The 11,846-nt window shown below is 40.8% G+C and overlaps 1 protein-coding gene and 1 non-coding gene across 4 annotated transcripts; both read right to left on the bottom strand.

The window, feature by feature from the left end:
• Positions 1–1,940: 1,940 nt before the first annotated feature.
• RANBP1 (RAN binding protein 1) lies at positions 1,941–11,844 on the bottom strand. 3 transcript variants are annotated; one of them, XM_063416285.1, is made up of 7 exons: positions 11,784–11,844; positions 10,963–11,021; positions 9,619–9,755; positions 8,466–8,623; positions 6,645–6,773; positions 4,695–4,760; positions 1,941–3,783 (listed from the first exon to the last, which is right to left on the bottom strand). In XM_063416285.1, exons 2-7 carry the CDS (start codon positions 11,005–11,007, stop codon positions 3,659–3,661), a joined length of 660 nt encoding a protein of 219 aa, XP_063272355.1. In that variant the 5' UTR covers positions 11,008–11,021; positions 11,784–11,844; the 3' UTR covers positions 1,941–3,658. The 3 variants fall into 3 exon arrangements, with proteins under 3 accessions (XP_063272355.1, XP_063272353.1, XP_063272354.1); XM_063416283.1 differs by lacking the exon at positions 11,784–11,844 and adding an exon at positions 11,223–11,414; XM_063416284.1 differs by lacking the exons at positions 10,963–11,021; positions 11,784–11,844 and adding an exon at positions 11,520–11,675.
• On the bottom strand, positions 4,483–4,615 carry LOC134560463 (small nucleolar RNA SNORA77). Its single transcript, XR_010082742.1, has one exon. It is a non-coding gene; the product is annotated as a small nucleolar RNA SNORA77 (small nucleolar RNA).
• Positions 11,845–11,846: the final 2 nt, after the last annotated feature.

The raw sequence follows: 11,846 nt of genomic DNA on the forward strand, positions 1-11,846 counted from the left end.
GTAAATTCTTCTTCTTCCTATTTTATCTTACTCCTATAGAGTAATTCTAGCTAAATCTAATTAGGAAGACTTTAAAGGAGGACCTAAATAAACCATCATAAAATAAAATATAATCCTTTATGCACACCTCACTTCACTGAGCTAGTGTAAGTTTACACACGACCTCAGCAATGTAAAAACACTTTGAAATTAGTTTAGCTAATCAAAATTAAAGCTCAGGCTTGCCATGGACAACTCAGAAAATACAGCTTGCTAGAAAAAACCTGGAGCAGATGGGTGTCCTGGGAACAGGAGGGTGTAAATAAAAACAGCAAAGGGAAATTACCTGGAGAAGTTTGGTGTTGTTTAAATAATCACCCGTTGTTTAAGGGCTCAGCACTGAAAGTCAATGGCAATTTGAACAGATCAAAACCCAGCAGGGCAGTTTATAATGTAATCTCCACCACTGTTTCCATTTCTACACAAATAGGTGCAATTTAATATTACTGAGGTGTCAAGCTGAGTCTTCTGAACTGGGATTCAGTCTTTTCTTTAGAGAAAGGTTCCTAGTGACATTAAAGGCTTTCACTGAGTTGTGCAGGAATGAATGCAGGAATGAAGCACTGAGATGGAGCAGCACAAGGCCCTGCATTGCTGAGGGAGGTGAGTTCAGCACAACTCATCGTGAGCCACACACAGCATCCTCCAGAGGACTCACACTGGTAACACTTAGCAACAAAATCCACAGAACTACTCAGACTCCTATTTTTTGCCTTTACATACAGGTATTCCTTGAGTATGATGCATCAAGATTAGGAATTTACAACATTCTCCTATCTGCATAGTGTTGAGAACTATTCTAATTTTCTGAGGTTTTGCTATCACTGAGAACTTGTGTTTAATACAAGCTACCTTATTATATAGGGAAAAAAAAAATCAACATTTCGTGTTAAAACACAACAAATCGGGAGTGTTTGCAATTTGTGAATGAGACATTTAGTGTTACTAAGAAACTTATTCCTGGAGAAAAATCCCCCAAGATATTAGTGTAGTCTTCAAAATAATTAACATGGAATCTAGAGATAACTAATTTGAATTAATTTCTCTAATAAGTAGACTTCTTTAAGACATGAACTAGCTGTTAAGAAGATACTACTTCGATGCTTGTCAAAATTTAATGATTTTTAAGTTGAATTCATCACTCAGGAGTCCTCAGACATTTCATCCATTCAGCACACATACACAAAATCATTTGTACCACCAAAAGCTGCATCACTAAGCCTGGCTATATAGCATCTTTCTAAACCTGAAGCAAGCAGAAAAATTGTACAGTCTGCAGCCTTTAGCATCCAAAAATGGTTTATTAACCCTGTTGTATTTTCCTTCTTTATAAAAAATGGCTTAGAACTTTTTAAAATTTTCACTTGGCAGTCTACTTTAGCTGTAGGCAAGTTAAATCATTAGAATGACTTGCACAAAAATTAAACCTTATATTACTGAGATAAAAATACTTACTGCTTTTTAATCTGTAGAAAAGCTAAAGTGACCAGAACACTGAATGACCATCCTTTAGTTTAGAGGACTAAAACATTCTTCAGCCAACTGTTACCCAGAGAAATTATTTTACTGAGTAGTGTCTCTTAACTTTGCTCTTTGAGACTGCAGACTTGCAAGCGTGGCTGCAATCCACGAACTGCCAACGCAGATCAGGTAATCTAAACAGGAGTGGAAATGTCTTGAAGTCATTTTAGCATGCTGAAGTAAGAGGGGAAGAAGAGAGGGTAACAACATTAAGCAGGAGTCATCAATAATTAATATTAAGACAAATAAGTTCAGGTGTTGCCCTCCCCTTCTGTGCATTTGACAGTGAAATGCAACTCACCCATTTTGCTGCCTTCATCACTTTGCCCCTGCAGACTGAAAATGCACTCCCAGTAAGTTCTCAAAATAAAAACAAACCCTTTAAATGAAAATTTAAGTTTATTTTGAAATTTTTAAGTAATTTTTATCAATTTAGACACAGCTTGACATTATCAGATCATTTACAGTGATTCATGGATAAAGATTTGGCTTTTACATTCAAATGTTAAATACTTCAAAATAGCTTTGTCTTGTTATTTCCAAACCAGAAACACCAAAGAGCATTTTATTTTGCCTTTCAACCATCTTTGTTAATTAACAGACTTTTGATATCTGCTGTAGTTGAAGGGGAATGTGCAAAACACCAAAGGAATTATTTTGTTTGAATGAAGTGAGTACCTTAAGTACAGTTCCAGATTTAAGACTCGTTCACTGTAGCATCAAAAGGCAATGCTAAAAAGAAAGACGTGATTTATTTTAAAAAATATATTCTCCTCACATAGACTGCAGAACCTGACTGAGTTAAAACCTCTTTATGAAGACAAAAAGGTCTTGCTATTCCATGTTAACATCATTCAATCTTACGGTTTAGCAAGTTTTGTCCAGTTTTCATAATTATTTTGGAAACTATTAAAAAATTTCATCTCTATCCTAACACAACCCTTGTATTAGTGTTTAACAACAGAATTCAATTTATCTATCAGACTTAATTGTGTTGATTTTATTGCTTACTATAGTTTATTTTCTTACTCTCTAGCACTAATTTGAAATTGGATAAAAACACTTGCAGGGAAGAGATTTGACCAATTTGCCCATTCTGGCAAGGAGGGTGTCCCTCAGGCATGTGCACTGTAATTAACTGTTCCAAAGTGAATTCCAGCCTGCTGCTCTCCAAGAGGGACAGCCTCCCATCCCAACATCTGAGAAGTTCAAAACTCCTCCAGTTTGTAAAAACATGAGCTTCAAAGCCCTGGGAAAAAAAGGCAGGGGGAATCTCACAGGAAGGTACTCAAATAGCTCAGATTCCTTTGCACACACCCCAGCGTTGCAGGCTGCTGCTGCTGCCTTCAGTCAGCAAGCAGCACCATGGAAGATATGGGACAGCAGGAGGAGCTTTCTGCTAGAATCAAGCCTTTGTACTAATAACAAACTTGGGGTGGGGGAGGAAGCACAGATTTTCTTTTGTGAGAGGAAAATGCTTCTCAAATCCAACATAATAAATGTTGTCCCCCACCTTTATTTTCATGATGGATCATCATCAGCAGTGTGCCAGGAATGCTCTTACTGCCTGACTCCAGAAGTCTTGCACAGGCACATTCCCTGCTCAGGTACACACAGCAGCAGGTGTGAAAGGTCTGTTAGGTTACACTTTAGAAGCCATACAACAAACAAATGCAATCCTGATCTTCCCTGCTGACAGAGTCTGTTAACCTACTTAATCCACAGGAATGATATGCAGCTCAATTAAACAAGTGAATTCATAAGCCTTTATGGTATACAGAAAACTCAGTTCTGTCCCCTGATGCTGTTTTCAAGTTTGTTTTATTCACTCTTTTGGATGACTATAAATAAGTGTTTCCACTATGGAAAAGAAAGTTAGCACAGTACATTTTCATGACCGGGGAATGAATTTTTCTGAAGACACCTTCCAAAGGGCAAAAGCTTAGAAAAAATAATATGAATGTTGAATTCAGTTCCGTAAAAAGTCCCTTGTAAAAATTAAAAAAAAAGTAACCAACCAGAAAAAAAAGGAAAAAAAAAAAAAAAAGAAAAAAGAAAAAGTAAAATGTAAAGAAAAAACTGCAAGGCCCAGATGATTTTATTGCTTTTCTTCAGTTTTTTCCTTGGTCTCTTTCTTCTCAGATTCTCTGCTCTCTTCCTTTACAGAAAGCTCTTCTAGTTTTTCAGCAACTTTATCAGCACTATCATTTTTGTCTGTGCCTGCTAAAAGATTGGTTAGGAAAAGTATTACATACAGGCAGTAATGCATTTTGCTGTTAGAAAGAGTAAAGTAGAGGGTGAAGAGGATGGGGAGAGACAGCTGGTATTGGACAAAAATAAAGATATTCTTCACTGACCACTGGAGTGACTCATTCCATTTCTTTTCCTCTAGTAATTACTTCAGATGTCAGAATTCAAGAAACACCACTTGTATACATTAATCACTACATGAGGGCTTAATCACAGGGACTGAAGAATGTGTAACATCTGGCCTGCTGTGCTGCTACCAATAAAGTATCCAGACAAGTCCTTAGCTTCTTGTCATCCTAACCCAAAAAAAAGCAAAGTCAAGTTCCCCAGTTTGAAATTGGGGCATAGGAATTCCTATGACTGGAAAACTCCAATCTAAGTATCTTGAAGGATGCTGACTGCAGACCACTGGCAGTCTGTACTTAAGAAAGATAGAAATATTTGTTTTATTTACATGGTGAGATACTGTGTCACAAGGACAATTCTAAAGGGAGGTGCAATAATCTATTAGAGACTTGTGAACAACCTCACACACTAATAACAATAAAACCATTAAATATTATACTTGCATGATTATACATTTGTGAAAGGGACCTGGAAGGAAGAAAGAGCACTTTGGTAGCAGTGTTCACAGTTCATTTGTTTACTATAAGCCATAAATATTTCCAAAGGAGCCATGTCCCCAACAGCAACTGTAACAGCCTTCCACAGGCAAGAAGGCCATCGTCACTCCTGTGAGCTCTTACTCTCGCAGACAGAAAAGCACCTGAACTGAAGGCTGCAGTTCAGCACAGAGTGAGTCTGCTGGAACACAACACCCCAGGGCACTGTAACTGCTCACACAGCTCAGAAATGTGGCACCAAGTACACTGAGACTGCCTTACCTTTCTTTGCTGTCTTGCCTACTTCGTTCCTGCATTCTTCAAATTTTGCCTTGAATTTCTGTGCATCTGTTTCAGTGAAGATAAAATGTTTTTCATTACTTTTACCACCTCACAACATTGAGTACTTCTAATCTTGAAGAAAGATACCCCAGGAGAAACTTTGTGTAAACAAAATTTGTAGGGACTTATGAAGTAATCTAGTAAATCATAGATACAAAATTCTTCAATCACGTCTTTGTGTAAAAGCAATTCATCTTCTTCAGCGGGTTCACTAAAACAGCTTATTGTGCAAAATATTCAAAATGTAATGCCAGCAGGAGCAGTTTTGTGGTTATTGCAACTCCCAGCTGTCTGTAGCCTAAAGGAATAGGAAGATGATGTCAGAGACTGGTAATACAACTATCTGTATGCAAAAGACTGAAGATTAGCTTTGAATTGCTATCCTTGCCAGCTATGTTACACCCTGAGAGTCTTCCACAACCTCACCAGAACTGGGGGGGGTCTTGGCATCAGCAAAGGAAGATAATGCCTGTTCCAGTACAGCATTCAGGCTCTGTACCTGAGGGCCATTCCAACAATGCATCATCCTCATTATGTTCTGGTCTAAGCCACCACTCGATTCAACAACTATTCCAAGTAGCTGATGAAATTCCAATAATGTCTCTACAAAAGTAATACAAGCAACAAGGGATTGGGCAAGGAGCTTCCTGACAACGACCAAGGTGGTGCTAGCCTGGTATTCCAGGCTGGTCTGGCTGACCACAGGAGGTCACTGTTGCCCCACAGGAATTCTGAAGGCCCTTGGTAACTTGTCCAGGAAGTGTTTCGATTCCTTTTCAAGCATCTCAAACAGGAGAGACACCTGAAGACACCTGAAACTCATCCCCTCTGCTTAGTCAGTGCTGCAAAGGGCAAACAGGAAGAAAGGACTACTCCCTCAAGAGAGAACATTCAATAAACTGAGCAGCCTCTACCAGCAAGGGGGAAAGACTTTTCAGAGATGAGCAAATAGTTACCCTTTCATTTCCTACTTGATCATGAAGCAAGCACTAAGCAGGTGTACCAGAAAGGTTTGTTTGGCTAAACAAAATGACATTGGAGACTTAAAGGCAAGGAAAAAGGCAAGGTATACTAAGGTCTTTCCTGATGTAGTCATATCCATCAAGTTTTAAAATATACAACCACTTTATGATCCATCTAGTATGTAAGAAAAGGAGTGTACCACATTTAACTCATGTGGCAAATTGTAAAGCAAGAAATGCAACATTTTTTCATTTTGCAGCTTTAAAAAAAACCCTCAAACCAACAACAAAACAACATAAACCCCCTCTGCCTCTAAACACTTTGATTTAATTCCAGCTGATCCATTACTAAAGTTACTTTTCTGGTACTCAGTGTAGTCACTCCAGAAAAACCCACCAACAAGTAGGATGGGTCTGACTAGCACTTTCCACTGAGGGTTCCATTTAATCACAACAAAGAAGATGCTACACACTTCAGTAAAAAAAAGAAAAACCAACCCAGATGTTCTGCTAATGCAGACACATCAGAAATATCAGGTCAGGATTTCCTTGTTTCTAATGCAAAAAATCTAAATTTAACTACAACTGAGCACCTGAATCACATGAAAGTAAGCTGTATGTGAGTCTCTTAACTGCCTTTAGTTTTATTCTAATTGGCATTACACTTACATGAAATGCCTTAGGCTAAAAAAAAGTGCCTAGGGCAGAAACTATACAAATATTTCTGCAGAGCTAATTACTACACTGTTTGTTAACAGATATGGTTACGTGATTAACAGACTTGTCTCAGATAAAGCATTAATTAGCTAACACAACCATGCAGAGGTGAGATACAGCGCACCTCCAACAATGGTTTAGAGCAGCATTTAGGCAAGCAGGGTAGTGTAACAGTTTACAACCAGTGTAAGCTCAGTGCCAGTCCACTCACTCTCTGCGTTTAGAAATCGGATTGCCAGAAGTTCAGGCTTGGGGCTTTCGTCTGCAAAGTCAGCATGTGTGTTCCAGACCCATGCCCTGTCGCTGCCAGCGTTAGGCTTCAGCTCCATTAAGGGTGTGACTGAAAGGAAAGCATTAAAACATGTACAGAGCACAATAGCAAATGTTTTCCAGCCCAGCCTCCATAAATCTCAGTGACAACGGGCTGCGATGGTTACGTAAAGCACTTGACACAGAATTACTTGGGGATAAATACAAGACAGTGGTGTTCATATATACCTTTCCTTACGTTGTCAAATAAAATTATGCAAGGCCATTACTGTGTGAGAGAATGCTGGATTTGCTGCTATTAGGAAAAAGAGCTGGATCCAATTTTTGCTTAAAACAGATGACTGTGATACTAAGAGATGCAGTCACTGAGCACAGCTCTGAAGTACAGGCAAATGATTCAGGAAGAAAAGGCATCCAGACAGACAAACACCACTCATTCTTCTTCTGCACACCAAAACTACTACCAAAATTCATTTTAAAAAGCACTATTCCGTTAATTAGTCATCAGGTTAATTACCTGTCCCCATCAGTTTAAAGCTGTAGTACGAGATATTACAGAATTCTGCAGTGCTGCAGAGCGTACACAGTCTTTTCAATCTGTTCCCTCACAGTAAATGGGGCCCTGCCCCTCCAAGACAACACAACTACCTCACCTGACTGACTGCAGAAGTTGAAATGTTACTTCCCACAGTACCTTAAGACTTTTTACATTACAGACATACAAAGTGTAAGCAGGGCTTTTTTTCTCCTTGGGCCCTGTCTAGTTCAGGAGAAATCTGAAGAGTCTACTCCCTTCACTGCATTTGTAACATCTAGAGATCAAAATACATTTTGCTCCATTTAATGCTTGGCAAAATGAAGAGAGGTCTTTTGTCTGACTGTGAGTCAGCATAAATTCAATAAACAAATCTATACGGAGAGCAGCTTTTCCAGGAAAAAACCTAAACAACTTTTGACATGAATATTATAAATTCATCAATTCATTTTGCTATGTGCACCATTTATTTCCCCAAACAAAAGGTTTGTTCCTGCTGGATGGTGACATTCTTGAGGTTTGCATTAAGCTACTTCTTATTTCAACTATCTAAATGTAGTTTAACTCTACAGAACACTATAGACTCATAAAAATCCGAGTATCACCAAAGCAAGCAAAATATCACCAAATTGGTCTACTTGTTGCAAGTTGTGCTGACTTTCAAGTCTGTCTTGCTCTTTAATGTTTTTTTAATCCAAAGAGGATTTTTTTTTGAATGAGTCAGCTCAATATAACACATTCATTTCAGTTTATTTCACAAGCAGAGAAAGGCAGACTCAGATTTGCTTGGCACCTCAGTCTCTGTTTTCTGATGGTTAAGGATTGGTTTTGGAATTCAAACATTTAGCTCAAAGTAGTAAATTATTACATCATGGGTTTTCTCACTTTTTACAAAAGCAAGCCAGCATACATTAAATTCTTATTCCAAACAGTATTAGTGCCTACATGTTCTACACTCTATTAATCATTAAAATAAAGCACACACACAGAGAAGAAGCAATCACATAATGCCTGTCTATCATAGCTAAATTTTAAAGTGACTTTAGTTAGTCTTACAGCACTATCAGACTCTGAAGGAAAAAACCTCCAGCTTCCTTCCATTAATAAAAATAACCCCTCATGGTTTTTGATGCCTGAAATCTTGTATGAAGAGCAAGAGACAACCATAGTTCAACTCTACAAGCTTATTTTTAAAATCAAGAATAAATATAGCAATGTATAACATACTGTAATGGTTTGCACAGATTTTCAGGGTTTTGTCCCTCCGCATGAGGAGGCGAATTGTTCCCTTCTCCTTGTGCTTCAGGAGTTTCACATCACCAGTTCCTCGCTCTTTCCATTCCGGAAGGTCGTTCTCAGATGCAAACCGGAAAAGCTTCGCTCGCCTTGGAGAACACAAAGTTTAATTAAATTAAAACATTTATTAAAACACCACCCCTGAGCGAACAGCACAGTTCTGTTTAAAAGCCACACACAAGAAGAAAACAATGCCTTTAATAAGATCCCCTGTTCTACTTCAATATACACGTTCAGAAACTGATAGGATAAATTAAAATCTAATAATAAAATATTAGTAATTATGTAATAACTGTACTAAAATTCAACAAGTCTAGACACTCCTAGGAGATGTTAAATGTATTTGGTGTAGATAAGCTTTTATATTCAGGTAGCTAATTAACACGTTTTGCTATAGCTGGAGTTCACACACTACCTGTCAAACTGACCATCACTTTAGTTATCAAAATCTGTACAAGGATAACTCAAACCTCTTTTCCAGATGAGCAATACCATTCTGTGATTAAGTAAAAGAATTTTTAAAACCTATTTACAGCAAGTACATCAGGGATCAAATTCAAAACACTTAAGCCTTTAGGGTACATTTTTCTTCAGGCAGATCAAGCCATCCTGATGTAACAAGAAGCATAATCTAAGGACAAGCTGTGTTGAAGACAGACAGGAACTGCCACAGATGCCCCAATACTGTACTGCAGCTGTTGCTTTTATTATTTTAGTACCTTGTACATCACCCTTTACACAGGGATGCATGGCAGCAACATCACAGCTCATCTCCTTCCTCCCAAGACACTTGTTTCACATTCTGTGATCACAACTCCAATAATTATTACCTAAGTTGTTGTCTTTTTTTTATGCAAACAATGCTAAAATCAGATTTGTACTATCAGCTCCCTTCTATGGTTGCAGACTTAATTTTCTTGGGCCAACACAAATCACTGCCCACTCAATCTCTGCCATCACAGTGCAGAGCAAGTCAGATTACCCCTTCATACAGAGATTGCTGCAAGTTATACAGCTTTTCATAAACATTGCCAAGTTTAAGCCAAATGAACATTCAGGTAATAGTGAGAAATATTCTACTCACATCTTAAAGAGTTCTTCCTCATCCTCTTCCAGAGTTTTTATTTCTTGCTCTGGAAGGGAAACTATGGGTTCAAACTGAGGATCATGGTTAGAATCATCTGCATTTTCAGTAGAAGTATCATGCTCCTCATGTGCTTCCTGAGGAGAAGAGAGAAAACACAAACTTGCTATGTACCACACCCTGAAGTACGCACATGTGCTTAAAACATTTATGACTTTTCAACAACTAGATCTTAGAACTGAAATACCCCATAACAGTAGAGAAATATGATTATACCTGAAAACAAATACTTTTCAATACTTTACTTTCAAATCAACATACAGTTACACTAAAGAAGAAAAAGGTGCTCATGCAGTGTGAGGTGTTTTCATCCTACCACTCATGAACTGTGCAGAGGCCTGGCCTTGGAGTAACAGCTCTCGGTTATGGAAAAATAATTTCTTTAACAAATGTTATGTGTTTTATGCTACTAAATCCCTACTATTTCTTAGTGCCTAATGACCCATTGATAATGGGAAAATTAAAAAGACCCACACAACATCCACCTAACCCAGCTTAAGGGACACATTGCATCCTGAGCTCAACATTCTGTCTTACGTATTAGAACCACCCAGAGTTAACACAGTCAAAGATATTTTGAGGCACAGCTGTAATAGTCATTAACTAATTTAGGTTTCTTGCTTATTCTCCTCAAGGAACTCTAGGTTACAGGTGAAGGCCAAAATAATAGTTTCTATTTAAGTTTAGGAATCTGTCAGAGCATTCATTAAGGATAAGAATGGGTTTTACTACACGAGTAGTAGGTAAATGATAAACATCTCTAGTACTTCATGCATATGGACTAAGAAGAATTCAGCACACAAGCCTAGGAGGGAGATTCATATGCAAGTTTAACAAAGCCACAGAACACCTATCTCAGGTCAAGGGAGCTGATTTGAGTTTGGGGTTTTTTTGTTGCTGCTTGAGTAACAGAAGGGAAAAACAGTCTTCACATAGAAGACATTTAAATAACATTTTTACTTTACAAATGGAACAGTCCACTCTAACAGGCTCTATCCACAATGACCTTTACAGGGCAGGTATACATCATGTGTGCATAAAGCAACAGAAATAAAACAGTCTATTTTTACTAAATAGTACACAAAACAAAAGAGGGGGCAGGGGAAAATTAGGTAAAAAATGGTGCAAAATAAAATCTAGTTGTATCAATAACGCCACACAAGCTATCGCTAGTTTTATGTCTCCAGTGTTCCATCATGAGGAAGAAAAAAAAAGAGGGAAAGGCGTTACTTCAGATCTGTTTCCAAAAAAACAGGAAAAGAAACGTTAGCCAAACTTTTATACATTGTATCCATGCGTGTACGTAGCGTATCCCGCATGGTCATTCATCCTGCGTTCTGCGCCTGAGCAATTCATCACAGACGTGAGAAACGCACAATTCCCGGCAGGCGGACGCGAGAACGCGGGTCCCGTTATCGCGACACGCTCCCGCCCGCCGCGACACGGAGCACGTGCGCAACCGCCGAGGCACGAGGGTCCGGCCGGCGGGCCGGGGAGGGGCGGGAGGGAGGAGAAGAAAGGCGGGGAACGGGGAGAAGAATTACCCGAAAGATCCCGGCTCGCTCGGGCTGCCTCGTGCCGGGGAACGGCCAGGGCAGGTGGAGGGGTCGGCCCGAGCGGCCACACGAGCCCGGAGCGGCCGCAAACCCCCGGCCCCGCGGGCGCGGCCGCTCCGGCCCCCGGCAAGGCCCAGCGTCCGTCCCCCCCCCCGGGCCCTGCCCGACCTCGGCTCCCCCCGCCCGGGCCCCACCTGTTTCCGTTACTCTCCCACCCCGGCCCTCGGTGCCGCCCTCCCCCCGCGCAGTTCCCGGCCCGGCCGCCGGCCCGCGGCCGCCCCTCACCGCCGTGTCCGCCATGGGCCCGGTCGCCGCGCTCCGCTCGCCGCTTCCTGCCGCGCGCCCCGCCCGCCTTTACCTCATTCCCGCAGCCCGCGCCGCGCCGCCGCAAGGCCCGATGGGAAGCGCCGCTCCCCCTCAGCCCCGCACTCGCGCCCCGCCCCCGGCGCGGCCGGAGCACCGCCCGCCCCGGCCCCGTCACACCGATCCCCCCATGGGTCTCCGGAACCGGCCCCGGTACCGGCCCTGCCACCGAGCCCCGGTACCGACCGCCGGCGCGGCCCCTCCCGCCCCCCGAGAAGCGGTTTTGTTGTCCCGTTTCCCCGGCGCCTT

The sequence above is a fragment of the Prinia subflava genome, chromosome 19, assembly GCF_021018805.1.
Source record: "Prinia subflava isolate CZ2003 ecotype Zambia chromosome 19, Cam_Psub_1.2, whole genome shotgun sequence".
NCBI classification, from domain to species: domain Eukaryota; kingdom Metazoa; phylum Chordata; class Aves; order Passeriformes; family Cisticolidae; genus Prinia; species Prinia subflava.

Coding starts and splice junctions, on each gene's coding strand:
- RANBP1 (XM_063416285.1), bottom strand. CDS start 11,007: ATGAATGACCATGCGGGATACGCTACGTACACGCATGGATACAAT. Junction 9,756..10,962: donor CGTACACGCATGGATACAAT/GTATAAAAGTTT, acceptor TCTTCTCCTCAG/GAAGCACATGAGGAGCATGA. Junction 3,784..4,694: donor AGGCAAGACAGCAAAGAAAG/GTAAGGCAGTCT, acceptor CCAATCTTTTAG/CAGGCACAGACAAAAATGAT.